Source organism: Notamacropus eugenii, chromosome 5, assembly GCF_028372415.1.
Source record: "Notamacropus eugenii isolate mMacEug1 chromosome 5, mMacEug1.pri_v2, whole genome shotgun sequence".
Classification (NCBI taxonomy): Eukaryota; Metazoa; Chordata; class Mammalia; order Diprotodontia; family Macropodidae; genus Notamacropus; species Notamacropus eugenii.
Genome location: NC_092876.1, coordinates 43,924,031 through 43,942,091, shown reverse-complemented (window position 1 = coordinate 43,942,091; position 18,061 = coordinate 43,924,031). Strand labels below are relative to the sequence as shown.

General features: G+C 43.9%; 1 protein-coding gene across 11 annotated transcripts in view; it reads left to right on the top strand.

The window, feature by feature from the left end:
- The window catches only part of NPHP4 (nephrocystin 4), a 169,312-nt gene that overhangs the window by 99,644 nt on the left and 51,607 nt on the right, over positions 1–18,061 (top strand). For 10 of the 11 annotated variants that reach the window (XR_011966968.1, XM_072608677.1, XM_072608678.1 and 7 more), the window contains 2 exons: positions 15,531–15,586; positions 17,796–17,924. Coding sequence is in view for 10 of the 11 variants with exons in the window: in XM_072608677.1 (XP_072464778.1) it covers positions 15,531–15,586; positions 17,796–17,924 (185 nt within the window). In the remaining variant the exon portion in view is untranslated. The remainder of the gene's footprint in view (positions 1–15,530; positions 15,587–17,795; positions 17,925–18,061) is intronic. The other variant, XM_072608685.1, reaches the window with a different exon arrangement.

The following is an 18,061-nucleotide window of genomic DNA, read 5'->3' as shown; positions in this document are numbered from 1 at the left end:
CCTTTTGCGAGAGGTTTGCAGGTCCCTCTGTGGGTGGGGGGACCCGCGTGGCCACTGGAGATCCCGTCCCCGTAGCCCTCTCGGATCTCCTCCCCTCAGTGTCGCGGCCGCGGCAGGGCCGCACTCCGCTCCCCGTCCTGCCGCCCAGTCCGCGGCGCGAAGGACCCTCCGTGAGAGGTCCGCAGGTCTCTCCGGAGCAGAAATCTCCCTCGCTCCAATACTCCGTGGTCTCTGGGTGCAGAATTTGCCCTGGCTTGGTCCCCTCTAGCCGTTCTGTGGTTTGTGTGTTCGGAGCTATGTGTATGTGCGTCTTTCTATTTCACCACCTTGGCTCCGCCCCCTGCTGCATTCAGTATTGTGGAAGCTCTTCTGGGAGTCACTTTCCATGTCCTCTGTGTGCCCCTTCCCCATTAGCATGTCAGCTCCCTGAGGGTGAGGATGGTTTTTGCCTTTGTTTGTTTCCTCCCTGTTATGTGCCTGGCACAGATGAAGGATGGTTGATGGATTAGAATGAGTAGCTACAAGAAGATCCCTGGAAGAAGAGTCAGAAGAGACTTGGCTGCAAATCCCATCCATCATGCTTACGAGCCATGTGACCTAGAGGAAGCCACTGAGGCTCATTTCTTGGAGCCATCCAGATTTGTGTATAACATGACCTTCCTCACAGGGTCATGGTAGCAACAAATGAAATAACAGATGTAGAGCTCTTGGTGAGCCTTAAAACAGTTCTAGATGCCAGCTGTTGGGGAGATCACAGATCCATCAAAGTGTATATGACAGATGGAGACAGAGCACAGAAAGAAGGACAAATAGAAAAGAATCACTTCAACTTGAAGAGGTAGCGTCAGAAAGACCCGAGCCCCAAATGCTCTCAGTTTGAGAAAGGATGGTGAGAACAGTTTGTTAAAAGCTGTGTTTGGAGCAAAAAGAGTAAGGGACAGACTCATAACAGGAGAGTTCTACCTAGTTTGTGAGTCATAGGCTTTTTAAAGCTGGAAGAGCCCTTAAAGTCCATTTAGTTCAACCTCCTTATTTTATAGATGAGGGAAAGATGAGAAAACTTACCCAGCTTCAAACAGGAGAGTCAGGGGCAGAGCTGGAATCTGAGGCGGGTGCTCTGCATCACAGTCCAGGTCTCTCTGTGCTGCCATCTAGCAAAGATACATCGAAAGGGGGTTATAGCATTTTTCTTGGTGAGGGACAGCGCTCCCATTGGGGCCAGGTATGTGCTGGTTCTGGGTTGGGTGAGGGATCCACTTGCTAGAGATGAGACATCCAGAAGCAGACCCCAGAGGAGAGTTCCTGTGGCTAACCTTGCTTCACAGTGTCACCTTTTTAAATAAACTCTGTCACCTGACAGCTGAGTCAGCCATATCGGTCTTAAAGCAGTGATAAGAAACCAATAAGGCATCTCTGAATGAAAATGTTGGTCATTGTGAAATGCAAAGATGAGACTGAATTAAAAAATGTATTTGAATTTTGGAAATTTTGTAGCATTGCTCATCTGATGACACCATCAGAGACAGTAGGGGGTCATGGGAATAACGATGCACTAGAAACCAGGAGGTCTGGCTTAGAATCCCAGCTTGATCACACACGTGGGATAATTGTGTGCAGTCACACAATCTCTCTGGACCTCAGGTTCCCATCAGTAGAACAGGATGGATCGAGCTTGCATTCCCTATCTATGTCATAGGGCTGTCAGGAAGGGAGGAGGAATGGTACTATGTGGAATCATGAAAAGAAGGCAGCCCTTGGAATCCAGAGATTAAGTTTGACAGTTAACTGTTGGGGAGTATTAGACAGCTGGGTGGTACTCTGGGTAGAGCTCTGGGCCTGCAGTCAGAAAGACCTGAGTTCAAATCTGGCCTCAGATACTTCCTGTGTGACCCTGGGCAAGTCACTTCACTCTATTTACCTCAGTTTCTCTTCTGTAAAATGAGCTGGAGAAGGAAGTGGCAGACCACTCTACGATCTCTGCCAAGAAAATCCCAAATGGGGTCATGAAGAGTCAGACACATCTGAAATGACTAAGCAACAGCAAAGTATTGGGCAATGGAAACTGGCCACCTCACTGTCCCTCACAATACACTCCATCTCTAGACTCCTAGCTCTGGCTGTCCCCCATACCTAGAACTCTCTCCCTCCTTATCTCTATCTCCTTGCCTTCCCTGGTACCAGCTAAAATCTCACCTTTTACAAGAAACCTTTTCATATTCCCCCTTAAGGCTCCTACCTTCCCTCAGTGATTATCTCCAACTTTTCTTGTACAGATCTTGTTTGTACAGAAGTGTTTCCATTTGTCTCCCTCTTTAGACCGTGAGCTCCTTGAGGCCAGGGATGGGTTGTTGTTGGATTGTTTTTTTGTTGTTGTTGTTGTTGGGTTGTTTTGGTTTTATTTTTGGCCTTTCTTCATATCCTCAGTGCTTAGCATAGTGCCTGACACACAGCAGGAGCTTATTAAATGCAGGTTGACTGATTGTGTGCTAACATCTCTTATTCCAGTTTTTAATGTACAAGTCATCACAGGTGCATGAGGCAAGTAAATGAGTAAGAGAAATCCTTCATTTTTAGGCATCTATCCTATACTACGATGAACTGTGTCTTATCTTCACCATGTCTTATCTTACTCTCTTGTAAACTCCTTGAGGGCAAGAACCTTGGCTTAGTGCTACCCCTTGAACCTCCCCACTATCTCTTATGGTTCTCTTGGAATCTTTGTTCTGGTCACTTGAACAACCATGTATAAGGGCAAGTGCTAGGAACCATTGGGTCCTGAAGATGTACTTGCTTGAATTGAATTACTCCGTGTTGTTCCAAGATCATGTGGGGTTTACAGAGGTAGATTTTGCTTTGATTTCAGGAAGAACTTTCTAACAAACCATGACACCATTATGAAGTATTTTCAACTAATTCCATCAAGATTCCTGTTTTAAAACCTATATATTTACATATTTTAAATTGTTCACATTAAGTCTTGGGAGACAATGCCGTAAAACTCAGTCCGTAGGTTTCTTAGCAGAAATCCACTTACCCACTTTTGGTTCTTTTGAATTTTCTGGTGGTATCAGGATTTTGCTTAATGGTTATTCAGAGACAGAAGGCCATCACTGCTTGGCTCTTTGGAATGTTTAAGCACTGATCATATTTCTAATCAGTCTCTACTTGGACATCAGTCAGGAATGCTTGTGAAGCTATGGAGACCTACATGGCATGGAGTTTGGGACTAGATAGTCTTTCAAGGCCCACCAATGCTAAGATCCTCTATGGTTTTATGCCTTCTTATCCTCCCTGTTGATCCCCATGATTTAGGGAGGGGAGGGACTTAGGTGAACTAATGTCCTTTAGACCGCACATATTCATTAAGCACATACTCTGTGGGTGTGCACCAGTCACTAATGTGTTAGCAACAATTTCCTTTCTGCTTGTGCAAGTGGGATATTTAGCTGTAGATCCCTTAAGTCGGCTGGTTACATTGGAGGTTTTTCTTGAATCTCTTTAACTTGTCTAAGTCTTATTTTCCCCAAACTATATTCTTAGCCTAATTTCACATTATTCCCCTTTATGCACTCTACATTCCCACCAAACTGGACTCCTAACTTTAGACCTCTCACCTCCAAGTGTTTGCATTAGGTATCTCCCCCATCCTTCATCATCTCTTCTTTCCTTGCTTGTCTCAGGCCCAACCTCCTCGGTGAAGGCCTCCCAGATTCTTTCCATTTGTTAGTGCAAATTACCTTGTATTGTACTTATCTCTGGACATTTCGTGTCTTCTCAGTAGACAGAATCTCTCTGGGTAATGACTGTTTCTGCTTTTTTTTATCTCCTGCCTCCCCCAGTGCCTGGTATGTAGTAGGTACTTTATAAATGCTTGTGATAGTGCTGAATTGAATATTTTATCTGCCCTAGGAGCCACATACATGCAGCAGCTGCTACAAAAGGCCCTTCCTCTGCCAAGCCCCATGATTTGGATTTACGTAATTGCTCTCTTCCCCACCTGTAAGCAGGCCCTGGGAGAGCTCCAACCACTTCTGTGACAGCTCCAGGGGAGTCTTTGACAAATTCATCTGAGGCTGAGGGGAGACTGGCAGAGCTGCTCCTTGTGCTGGTCCTCCCCCTGCCTTGCTTTCTGAAGCTGGAATCTCGATAAGGCATAAGATCAAAGGATATTCGATAAGCCATATTGAAGGAAAAGTTGAATGGAAAATTCCCATCCTTCTATTGACAGGGGCTTTCAGTGAGTGGAGACTGATTGGGGCATAATAGAGTGTCAGGAAAAATTAATCTCAAGATAGGTGAAAGGAATTTGCTATTGTTGAAAATCTAATTCTTCCTTTGTCTCAAGCAATCTGGGTAGACTTTTTCCAGATTGAAGTTAGTTGTTGTGTGGTTGGGAAACCTGTAGTTGACTCCAGCTTCTTACCATTGTCATCCTTAACAGACAACTGACGGATGCCATAGAATTCTGTTTGTGTGTTACACAGTGTTTGCACACAGACCTCAAGATTCTAAAGAGCAGCAGGTGCCTTCTCATACAGCCAGCTCATGATGGAGCCACAGATGGTACTCTTCCTACATCTCTGCTTTCTTCGTAAACCCAGAGCCCTACAAGGCAGCCTGGAGTCAGGAACAGAGAGCTGACTTGAGTCAGAAAGACCCATATGGGTCCATGGCATGCCTGTGATCTGAACTGACTGTGTGATCCTAGGCAAGTCCTTGATTCTCTCACCACCCCAGGAAACTCGCTGACACTGCCCAGTAGATGTACTTTCTGCTCCCTCTGTTTCATTATCCCCTCCTCAAGAGTAGGGACCACCTTGTTTTCTGTTGCCATTGTCAGCACACAGTAAGCACTAAATAAATGCTTGTTCATTCATTCATAAGTTGCCAAGCAGCAGGGGATGACTTGCATTAATAGAGGGAGTTTCCTCACAGGAAGGAAGGAAGAAAGGGAGGAAGAAAGGAAGGGAAAGGAAGGGAAGAGAAAAGAAGGGAAAGAATAGAAGAGGAAAGGAGGGAAAAGGAGGAAGCATTCTAGACACTGTGCTAAGCACTTTTTTTTGTATTTAAATTTATTTATTTAAGTTTTCGACATTCATTTCCACAAAATTGTGGGTTCCAAATTTTCTCCCCATTTCTCCCCTCCCCCCACCCCAAAACGCCGAGCATTCTAATAACCCCTATCACCGATCTGCCCTCCCTTCCCTTGTCCCCATCTTCTCTTTTGTTCTGTAGGGCAAGATAATTTTCTATACCCCATTACCTGTATTTCTCATTTCCTAGTTGCATGCAAGAACAATACTCAACAATTGTTCCTAAAACTTGAGTTCCAACTTCTCTTCCTCCCTCCCTCCCCACCCATCCCCTTTGGGAAGGCAGGCAATTCAATATAGGCCATATCTGTGTAGTTTTGCAAATGAATTCCATATTAGTCGTTTTGTGTAAGACTAACTATATTTCCCTCCATCCTATCCTGCCCCCCATTTCTTCTCCTCTCTTTTTTGACCCCATCCCTCCCTAAGAGTGTTGACTTCTAATTGCTCCCTCCTCCCATTGCCTTCCCTTCCATCATCCCCCCCACCCTGCTTATCCCCTTCTCCCCTACTTTCCTGTATTGTAAGATAGGTTTTCATACCAAAATGAGTGTGCATTTTATTTCTTCCTTTAGTGGAATGTGATGAGAGTAAGCTTCATGTTTTCTCTCTTACCTCCCCTCTTTTTCCCTCCACTGAAAAGTCTTTTACTTGCCTCTTTTATGAGAGATAATTTGCCCCATTCCATTTCTCCCTTTCTTCTCCCAATATATTTCTCTCTCACCCCTTAATTTCATTTTTTAAAGATATGATCCCATCCTATTCAACTCACCCTGTGCTCTGTGTGTGTGTGTGTGTGTGTATAATCCCACCAACTACCCAGATACTGAAAAAAGTTTCAAGAGTTACAAATATTGTCTTTCTATGTAAACAGTTTAACTTTAGTAAGTCCCTTATGACTTCTCTTTGCTGTTTACCTTTTCGTGCTTCTCTTCATTCTTGTGTTTGAAAGTCAAATTTTCTTTTCAGCTTTGGTATTTTCATCAAGTATGCTTTAAAGTCCTCTATTTCATTGAAAGATCAATTTTTCCCCTGAAGTATTATACTCAGTTTTGTTGGGTAGGTGATTCTTGGTTTTAGTTCTAATTCCTTTGACTTCTGGAATATCGTATTCCACCCCCTTTAATCCCTTAATGTAGAAGCTGTTAGATCCTGTGTTATCCTGATTGTATTTCCACAATACTTGAATTGTTTCTTTCTAGCTGCTTGCAATATTTTCTCCTTGACCTGGGAACTCTGGAATTTGGCCACAATGTTCCTAGGAGTTTCTCTTTTTGGATCTCTTTCAGGCGGTGATTGGTGGATTCTTTCAATATTTATTTTGCTCCCTGATTCTAGAATCTCAGGGCAGTTTTCCTTGATAATTTCATGAAAGATGATGTCTAAGCTCTTTTTTTGATCATGGCTTTCAGGTAGACTCATAATTTTTAAATTGTCTCCCCTGGATATCTTTTCCAGGTCAGTTGTTTTTCCAGTGAGGTATTTCATATTATCTTCCATTTTTTCATTCTTTTGGTTTTGTTTTGTGACTTTTTGGTTTCTCATAAAGTCATTAGCCTTCATCTGTTCCATTCTAATTTTTAAAGAACTGTTTTCTTCAGTGAGCTTTTGAACCTCCTTTTCCCTTTGGCTAATTCTGCTTTTTAATGCATTCTTCTCCTTATTGGCTTTTTGGACCTCTTTTGCCAATTGAGTTAGCCTATTTTTAAAGGTGTTATTTTCTTTAGCATTTTTTTGGGTCTCCTTTAGCAAGGTGTTGACCTGCTTTTCATACTTTTCTTGCATCTCTCTCATTTCTCTTCCCAGTTTTTCCTCCACCTCTCTAACTTGATTTTCAAAATCCTTTTTGAGCTCTTCCATGGACTGAGCCCATTGAATATTTATTTTGGATGTTTGGGATACAGAAGCCTTGACTTCTATGTCTTTCCCTGATGGTAAGCATTGTTCTTCCTCATCAGAAAGGAAGGGAGGAGATATCTGTTCACCAAGAAAATAACCTTCTATGGTCTTATTTTTTTTCCCCTTTTTTGGGCATTTTCCCAATCAGTTACTTGACTTTTGGGTCCTTTGCCAAGAGTAGGGTATACTCTGGGAATCTGTGAGATCTCAATTCCTCCAAGGTGGCACAATCAAGTGTGTACTGGTCTGGACACCGAGAGGGATTTTTATGTCCAGAATCTTAGCAATTACCTCTCCACAGCCACCTAGCCTCCAGTTCCACCAAGTCAGCACTGGGGGCAGGGCGGCCATTCGGTGTAAGATAAAGATCAGCTCCTTCAGGGCCTCTATACAGGGCTGAGGTAATAATCAGCTCCTCAGCATCCCCAGGGTTTTTACGATCCAACAGTGGATATGGGCTGCTGTAGGGGCTGTGGTGGGAACTGCTGCCAGCTGCCTAATGTAGCCTCCTCAGCCGCTGCCTGAGGCTGGAGCTATGGAAAGCTGAAAAACCCTGTCACTGACCTTTGGCGCCTGTGGGTTGAGGGATCTGTGAACCCGCTGCTACTGGGCCTGAGGATTCCGCGACTGGAGATTCCACCCCTGAGGGCTGTTCGTGAGCAGCACCTGGTGACCAAGGCTGGGCTGGGCTCTGCTCCACTTCCGGTGCAACAGACGTTTCCCATGGGTCTTTCAGGTCATCTGTTGTTCTCCACTTCTGCTGCTTCAAAATTTGTTGAGAGTCCCTCTCTACAGGTATTTTATGGGCTGTGTGGGGAGAGCCTGCATATGTGTGTCTTTCTACTCCGCCATCTTGGCTCCGCCCCCCTGTCCTAAGCACTTTTTACAAATATCTCATTTTGTCCTCGTGACAACCCTGATAGATGTAGTTACTATCCCCATTTTACAGATGAGGAAGCTGAGACAAACAGAGGTTAAGTGACTTGCCCATGGTCACACAGCTGGTAAGTGTCTGAGGTTAGATTTGAACTCAGGTCTTCCTGACTCTAAGTCCTGGGCTCTCACCACTGTGTCTCACCATCAGCTGCTTATTTAATTGTTGTTGGTTTGCTTTACTCATCACATTCCAGACAGTAGCACATCCCCAGTCTGGGGGCAAGTCCCAGACACAGAAACGTTTTCATTGTCCTATTGACATCCTTGGTTATGATAGGAAACAGTGTAACATGACCATTCCTGTAACAAACAGAACCCACAGCTTCGCCAGCCAGAATAGCCAAAATGAAGGAAACTTTCATGGAAGAACAGGGTAGTTGCTCCCTGGGATCTTGTTCTCAAAGCTTGGGGACAGATCCCAAGCACTCTTAGCTTCTCTTTTAAGTAACCCATTGTAGTTGTCATCTGTGGATTTATCCTCATAATCTTGAATAAATATGAAATCTATAAATCCAAGCGGTGTACTCTTGTCTCCCAAAGGAAACTTGCATTCTCTTTATGTGTTTTTCTTAGTCATGAGGCACCACTGAAAGGTTTTTTAAAAAAATCTATTTGGAAGATGTGTGAAGTATGGATATGGAGTGATGCACTTTTTTTTTCTTCTAAAAAACAAAACAAATATAACTTCCAACAATATAGACCAGATCTTATATATCTAAATGAGTGTCATCCTTCAAAGTGGTCACCTTGAAAGATTATACAGTTATTATAATGATACTGCCCTTGCTCTGAACAGTTTTGGAACTTCTCTTTTGAAATTGCCTTTTAGAGTCAACTTTATAGACTCTTAGATGTCACCTATAACCCTTATCTGAAGCATGAATTCCCTTGACTACATTCTGTTAAGTAGTCAATGAGCCACAGTCTATGTAAGAAAGTAAATATTACTTTATGGTTACACTTTGTTTTTTGACCCAAACCCTTATTATTCTGCTTGATCGCCTGCCATATTTATCAATTTTGTGCCTTATGCTTAGGGGGTACCTAAAATTTTCTTTGTTGAGTTGAGCTTCATTGAATTTTGCTTCTAAATGACATTTGGTCATTTCCCCAAATCAAATCTTTCCCCCTCCCTACCTCCCCCTCTCTCCTCCTGTCATGGATGAAGATTTGTAACCATTAAGGATATTAAAAAGAACACTTGGTAGACTCTGAAGGCATTCCAAGGCAGCCTGGCCATCTCACATTGGCAGCAGAAGGTGGCATAATACCCAAATGTGGAGTGTTCCTCTACAAGGCAGGAGCACTAAAGCTCAGAATGAGCAGAGACCAGTAGGGAATACTAAGTGCTTAGCACAGTGCCCAGCACATAGTAGGTACTTAATAAGTGCTGACTAATTGATTACTAAGGCAACCAAAAAAAGATTTCAAGTAATATTGGAAGAAAGAGGAAGATTTAGTAGAGGACAGAACCATTGCTCAGTATAGATGGTATAATAACAGATGATAGGGAGGAGAAGGATGAACTACTCAGGTCATAGTTTGCTGCTCTTATTTGCCAGGGAAAATAAGAATGATTATGCTTGATCACAGAGAGGGCAAAGCTGGGAGTAGAGAGCACAAATGGTAAAAGACTAATTTTAGGCTTGATTTAAGGAAAAATTTCCTAGATATTAGAGACATCCAAAGGTAGACTAGGTAGCTCTGGGAGGCATTACTGGAGGTCTTCAGAAAGAGATTGACTGACCATCCTTTGGTGATGTTGTAGAGAGATCCTTGGTCAGGTAAAGCTTTCCTGAGATGGTCTGTAAGTTTCCTTCTGAGTCAGATTCTGTCATCTAAACGTGGCCCCTGCATTGAGCATTTCAGTGTATAATGGAGAAGTTCCTCTATTTCTTCCCCAATTCCCTTAGCGTTAGACTGCCATTTTACTAAATGTCTTCCTCATGTCTGTAGGATCCCGACTGATGTTCTTAGTGCCCACCAGCAAGTAATTACCTTCTGGGCAGGTTATCAGAGCATTTATGTAAGACCTGCTATTGGCCATGCACTGACAGTGCTATACTCTACGTGTATTCTTTCATTTGATCCTCACAACAACCCTAAGAGGTGGGTGCTTTTACTATCCCATTTTACAATTGTAACTGAGGCCAACAAGTCACATGACTAATAAGTGCCCGAGGCTGTACTGAACTCAAGTTTCCTGACTCCAGGCCTAGTGCTCCATCCACTGTGGCACCAACCTAGCTGCCTATACAGTAAAGTTTGCAAAGCACTTTACAAGTAATATTTCATTAATATGAACCCTAGGAAGTGGGTACAGCTATCATCTCCATTTTACAGATGAAGAAACTGAAGCTGAAGGAGGTTGAATGACTTGCCCAGGATCACACAGCTCATAATTATTTGAAGCAACATTTGAATTCAGGTCCTCCTGATTCCAAACCCAGTGCCCTATTCAGTGTACCACTTCACTGTTCCTATTTGCCAAGCAGTTGCATGTCTAGGAATGTGTCAGGATGTAAAAAATTAAACTGTAGTATCATTTTTTTTGAAGAGGGGAGAAAAACCCACCTCACCAACACCTCAGAGAATATGAGAAGTTCTATTGTGTTTTGATAGCTCAACTTTGGATGATGTGAAAATTTGTACAAAACCCAGAGGATGAGTGGAGTAGCCTAGTACCTAAGTGCCAATTTTCTCTTAGAAGATAATTGAGCTATTTCCTATAATTTTTTCCTTTGTTCCCTAAATTAGGCCTATAGAGCTTGGGGAGAATCCACTTTGGGTGGAACAAAATGGAACTTTCCCCCATCTTCATTTCTTCTCATTTCATCATTTTGGTCTGTTTTACGAAGAAGGGTTTCCAGTGGAGGAAAGGGGCTGCTGAGCTCTCATGAGACTCAGATTGCTTAGGGAGCAGGTTTGGAGGCATCTGTGTCTGGGGCATGTATTTCTTAGAAGGGTTGGGTGCCTGCTGAGCCCAGTCCCACATGCCCATCCATCTTTCCAGGGAGAAATCAACGCGGGTGTTTGATGATTTCCTGACTCCTTACAAAACTGATGAATTAATTTAAGCAACTGCAGGCAATCTTGACTAGATGATTATAAAATACTGTTTTTTTTAACAACTGTCCTTCCTTCCTTCCTTCCTTCCTTCCTTCCTTCCTTCCTTCCTTCCTTCCTTCCATCAAACCTCACTCCAATTTTAGTTGGTTTGATAAGAGGGGAGAATGTGTGCATGGTGGGTATATTGTACCTGGTTTCTCCTGTGGTTATGGGACTGCCCCAGTTTCATGGGCTCAGCTTTGAGGCATGCAGCCTGAGGCTTTGGGAGGACCTTCCTTACCAAATAAATGGAGAGCCTGCTTCCCCTTGCTGAGCATTCTTGGGCCCCACGTGTCCTTCGGGACTCCTGGTCTTTCTAAAAGAGCCCACAGCCTTGTTCCTCCCACAGTCTCAGAATTCTGGAGCAAGTGGGAGGGATGACTTGGCAGAGCATCCTTTTGGGGGAGGTTGGGTTCTTTTATAAATGGCTGGAATTAAACCTCAGGATGCTTGCATTTCCAGTCATTGAGTTCAGGTGCCTCTGGGTGGCAGGCCCTGCCTGTTCACTGGACACTAGACTGCTAGTGGTTTTCCATTTGTGTTAGGTCAGGAAGGATACAGGAGGACTAGGGATGGGTGCCATTTGTAATGTCAGCCAGAGATTGAAGGTGATTTTTAGTGCCCCCTCTTCTTCTCCAGGATGGCCCAGACAGTTTCCTCTTGTGTTTTTCTCCTCTTTCTTCCCCTTGCCTTGAGGACAGAAAGCCATTTGGATTCACCTTCTCTAGCTCAGTAGCTCCCTAGTCTCTGGTGCCTGTGGGAGTGTCTGGCATATACGCATGTGAATATGAGTTGCTGTTTGATGGTTATACTCTTGTCACACATTGAGTACCTACTGTGCGCTCACCACTGTGTGGTGAGAGATATCTAAGACAAGGACTCAGCCCTCAAGGAGCTTAGGATCCTTCTGGGGAAACAAGACTGATACACCAGAAAAAAGTGAAGTTATAGACAGGCTGTTATTGAGTTCAGCATATAATTAAGTGCCTTCAGTGAGGTGGGAGTTCAGTGGGATTGGGGATGGGGGTATAGCAGACTCCATGACCAGGTGGGCCTGGAGTTGGGCCTTGGAAGATGGCTAGTATTTAATTAGTTAGGCACAGACAGGCAGCTAGGTAGCACAGTGGATAAGCACTGGGGTGGAAGGCAGTAAGACTTGAGTTCAAATGTGACCTCAGACAATTACTAGCTATGTGACCTTAGGCAAGTCATTTAGTTTCTGTTTGCCTCAGTTTCCTCCTTTGTAAAATGGGGATTATAATAACACCTACCACCCAGGGTCATTGTAAGGGTCAAATGAGATAATAATTGTTAAGTGCCTGGCACGTAGTAGGTGCTATATAAATCATCATCATCCATGTTACGAAGAAGGCACTCGTTCTAAGTTGGGATAGCGAACACACAGCAGGAGGAGACATCTAGTAGGGAAATATTTCATCATCAAAGGATTTCTCTTCTTTAGGGTTTTGCATCCTTAGAGTGTAACCATAAACGTTTCCATTATAGGCTTTGTTTCTCATCTTCCCAGAGGGCTCAGAAATGTCCAAACAAGGTGGATTGGATTTAGCTTTTGAATCGTCATGGAAGCTATTCTTAGTGCCTGGTTCAGAGGAGACAAAATCAATCTGTTAACCAACAGGCATTCAATTCATTATGTGCCTGCTGAGTCCTAGGCGTTGTTCTAGACACTGTTGTTGTTGAGCAAAGTCCAACTCTTGGTGACCCTGTGGACCCCAGCAGGCCAGACCTTTCTATTTTCTACAGTCTCAGAAGTCTGTCCAAGCTCCTGTTCATTGCTTCTGTGACACTATCTACCTCATCCTCTGCCATCCCCTTTTCCTTTTGCCTTCAGTCTTTCCCAGCATCAGGGTCTTTTCCAATGAGCCTTGTTGTCTCATTATGTGGCCAGAGTATTCAATCTTCCATTGAATAGCCTGAATTTCTTTAAGTATATGTGCTAGATGCTAGGGATAGAGATAAAGAAATGAGCCTGAGTTTTCTTTGGTATAAGGAGCTCCCACTTGAGGAAAGTCCCTCTTTTAAGGCAGATCAGCATCTCCTGTGCCATTTGTGGTTTCAGAGCTTGCCTTGTCCAGAGCACTAAGAGGTTAAGTCATTTGTCCAGGCCCTGCAGCCGGTTCCCCTCAGTCTAGTAGGCAAACAAGCATTTACTATGTGCCTTGAAAACAAAACAAGCAAACAAACAAAAATAATTCCTGCTCTCCGGGAGAGTACATTCTAATGGGGAAGGTAACACATCCATAACTAGGCACATACTAAGTATGTACAGAGTACAGAGGCCTGGGAAAGGCCTCTTTCAAGGGAGCATTTCAGCTGGGTCCTGAAGGAAGTCAGGGAAGTGAAGAGGCAAAGGTAAGAGTGTAGAGCATTCTGGGCATGGTGGACAGCCAGTGTCTAAGCACAGAGCTGGAAAATGGAGCGTTGTATTCACGAACTACGATTTCAGAGTGTGTACGGTGAAGGAAGATGGATTGGAATGGGGATTGACCAAGGCAGGCACCAGTCAGCAGGCAACTGCAGTAGTCTAGGCAAGAGGCACAGAAGACCTGAACTTGGCTTGTGTCTGTATGAAGAGAGAGAAGGGTACATGTGCAGGGGACATCCTAAAGGAAGAAACAACCAGATTGGGCAACAGCTTATATAGATGGGGTGAATGTGAGTGAGGAGTTAGAAGGGGCATTGCGGTTGCAGATGTGGATTATGGGAAAGCTAGCAGGCCCTTGATGGAAAGGGGGAAGGGCTTTGGGGAAAGATAATGAATTCTGTTTTGGACATGTTTGAGATGACAATGGGATATCTCCTTTGAGATGTCTAAGGGGCAGTTGGAGATACGTAACTATACCTTAGCAGAGAGGTCAGGGCTGATCCTTAAGTCTTGGTATCAGAGAGATCAAAATTGAACCCTTGGGAGCTGGGGAGATCACCCATGAGATAGTATAGAGTGAAATGAGAAGGGGGCTGAGGACAGAGCCTTGAGGGACATCTACAACTAGAGGGTGGGACATAGATTAAGAACCAACAAAGGAGACTTGAGAAGGAGCCATCTGAGAGATAGGAGGAGATCCAGGAGAGAGCAGCGTCACCAGGAGGTGGTCGGAGGCATCATGTGCTTCTGAGAGGTTCAGATGGAGGATGACTGAGAAAAGGCAATTAGATTTGGCAATTAAGAGCTCATCTGCAGCTTGGGAGTGGCCAGTTTCAGTTGAATGATGAGGTTGGAATCTAGATTACAAAGTCTTTAGAAGAGGGTGAGAGGAGAGAAAGTGGATCCTACAACTCTAGATGGCTTTGCTATGGAGGGGAAAAGAGCAGCAGAGGCTCATTTAAAACCAGGTCTTCCTGGCTTGGCAGTAAGCTCTCTATTCTTGGGAATACAAAGACAGAGTGGAAGCAGGTCTTGCTCTTAAGAAATTCACATAACTTACATTCAATCAGGGGAGGCTACATATGTGTATGTATACATATGTATGTATGGGTGTATATACATATTTATACCCATACATACGTTTACATATATATATATATGTATACACACACATATATATTAGGTACAAGGTAGTTTGGTGGGGAGAGTGCTCACTAGCAGCTGCAGGGATTCTGGAATGTGGGGGTGAAGAGGGAAGAGTGCATTCCAGACAAAATGACCTACATTTCTTTATTCCTGTGAAGTCCATGGTTTTCCTGTTTGCAATGGGGACCTTTTTAATTGGAAGAAAATGTTCACACCTAGAAAGAAATTGGGAAATCAGAACCTTGGCAGAGTTACGTGAAATGGAGAACTCCAAATGAAGTCTGAGCCAGGCTGGAAGCATCTGTTGTGGGTTTCTCTTCAACAAGGGTTTCCTGCTTAACAGAGCAGCAAGTTTGCCTGGGCCTGGGAATTGCTAGACCAGCTGAAAAAACAAATCCTGGCAGTTTCAGGGCATGCATATGTGAAGAGATGAAAATAATGGAAGGCAACGATATAAGCACATTAGAAAACCTTAAGTGTCCTAAAAATTTCATATCTCATTAAACAGTGCACTTAACAAGACCACACAGATTAAAGGAACAACGAAGGAACGAATAGGGAGGGAAAAGCCGCACTTCATAATGAAGATGTCCTAAATGGCAGATTCACTTTAATTTCCTCTCCCCAAAAGCAACGATTCAAGAAGACTGCTGCCATTTGTCTATTTTCTTTAATACCGGTCAAGATCCTTCTGAAGAGCAATTAAGCATTTTGACCCTATGGCCCTTCCTTTCCCAGCTCAGGCATCCATAAGGGAAGTTGAAATCCCAGACATCAGCAGCAGATGAGATTGGAAAAGATCTATTGATGAGATAACGTACAGTGAGGCATTTTACAAACTTTAAGGCACTCAATAAACGTGTGCTATTGTCCCCATCATCTTGGGGCAAATGCGTTGGTCCCCATTCTCACTGGAAGCCCAGTACATGACTGAAACATCTCTTCCTGGTCTTTCCTTCTAGCACCCCTCCTACCTCGGATGCTGTCTTCTACCCAGCCATCTCCGATGGGACCTGGAGTAAGTACCTGCAGATGATTGTAAGGGTGTACTCATTGTATTTGGGGGTGGCTGCCATTGGTGGAGCGGAAGATCACCTTCTTCAGAGTGAGGATATTTTTCCTCCTAGCAGAGAGAGATTTTTATTTGCATTGATAAATAAAGCTCTTTTCTGAGAAGCGGATTGACTTTTAGCCAGAGTGGTGATGGAGGCCAGTGGCGTTAGAAGGGGCAGAGAGAACATGCTGCCCGCAGCTCTGCTGCTCAGTGTCCAGTTTCCTGCTGTCTCTGGTCACTTGCTCTTATTCTGGAGCACTCACTTGTATTGTCAGACGGTCAAGGTGACATTTTCCTGCTGACCATTAATGAGACCCCTATATTCTGCTTAAGACAAGTTTCAGCACTTACAAAATGATCTGTTCCTCTTGGTAATTCTGTCTAAGGGTTTAAGAGAATGCTTTCTTTTTTAAGAGACGTAGGAGCAGTTTTCTTTCATTCTTTTCCCTTGTTCTTTCTCTTCGTTCTTAGGCTAGCACACCCCTGGTATTGGGAGGAGAAGTTTTGTCACCAAGGTAAACCTTGCTAAGAAGCTGGCAATGTCAGCTAACCACCCAAGCTTGAGGGAATAGTCATGAATTTGTATGCCTGGCACAGAATAGAGTGCCTGGTCATTTCATGAATATAGGAAACTCACAAATGAGGAAAGTCACTCTACTAGTGCAGATCAGCACCTTTTCTGCAATTATATAAGTTTTAGAGGGAAGGTGCTTGCCCAGGGTCACACATGTAATATAGGACTTAAACTCGAGTCTTCCTAACTCTGAGGATGTCCATTAAGGCATTCTTCCTCATCCATAAAGCTTAACAAATGCTTATTGGTTGTTTGATTAAAATGGTTCTGCACTGCTTTCAATTAAATATCTGTTTGAAAATGGCTTGGAGTTCTAGAAGGATAGAGAAACTCTTTGCTGGGCAGTGGTGTCCTTGGCAGCTGCCCTAAAGACATGAGCCTGCCTTCAGCCCTTATACCCACCTACTGTGTGACTTGTGCCAAGTGCTGGTCCCAGCTGATTCCCCTCACCATCCTGGAGAGGGGCTTCCTAGGGAAGGGTAGTAATTTAGTAGGAGAGGTTGCCCCAGGATGCTGTTCTCTGTCAAGTTAGTTGGATAACTAGAACATAAATGAATAGCCTATCCTCATGTAAACAGGGGCTTGGGATCACTTTCCAGGCCTCTCTGCTGGGATAATCCAGCTCTTCTTCCAGTAGCAGTTTCCATGGCAGTGCTAGGAATGTGCTCTGTGACCACAGAGCCAGTGCTTGAAGCTTCTCAAGCCAGAGTGCTAGCTATCACCCTGTTACAATCTGAAAATGACAACATGGTCTCCAAAGAAGTTCCTCAGAACACTAATCGCCAACAGCACTGATGGACCTTCTGTTTTGGAAGGTCCTGGCAGCAGAAGCCTTTGTGATATGCATGTACATTTGGGCTAATGTCCAGGATCTGAGATGTGGCCCATAGAGCTAGAACCAGGAGGGACCTCTGAGGTCATCCAGTCTATTTCTCTTCTTTTGCAGAGGAGGAAATTGAATCCCCTACACACAACCTCTTCCCCAGAGGATGAAGGAATCTGGCCAAGATCATAATCAGGGTCTCCAGTGCCAAATCCAATGATCTTTCCACTGTACCATGAAAATGTTTCCCAGTGACAATATGTATTAATTAATATGTTGTCTGCTTTACCGTGAGGCATTTGGAAGAGTCAGCATGGCAGACAGAATGCTGGACTTAGAGTCAGAAAGACAGTTTTCTATCCCTCTTTTGACACTTAGTAGATGATTGACCGTGAATAAATTACTTAACCCATCTGAGTTCTGCTTGGGCCATGACTTGCATTGATGGGGACACTTCCCACATTTGAAAAATCACAGACACTTGATCTGGTGAGACATTTTTGCTTTATGTAGTAGCCTAAGGAAAATCAAAGAATTTTCATCCCACAGGAAAAAATAGTTACCTTTTGCTTTTCCCATTAAGCTTTACTGTGGTGGCAAAGTTCTGAGGGTCACATACATAGTGACATTGGCAGGGGCCGGGCCTCTCACATGGTCTGCCTTCATTGGGCTTTTCACGATTTTACTTTGCTTCCTTAGATGTTCTCATGCACCTTGACACTTCTCCTCAATGATGCCTCATATTGGAGTTGATGTCATCATCTTTTGCCTTGCAGTTATCTATATCCCAGCTGTCAGCCTCTCCCACCTTGACTGTTAGAAGCCTCTCTGCCAGACCTTCCTTACCCACCCAGCTTGACTCACAGCTCTCCATGTCCCTCAAGGCTAGCCAGGAAGCCCAGGAAGTAAGTGTTTCCCTCAGATGCCAACTTCTCTTAAAAAGATGAGGATACATGTATTCTTCAAAAAAAAAAAATTGAGTAGACTCTGACTTCTTCAGCTACATTCTTTTCCCATTTGTGAAGCACATAATGATTCTGAG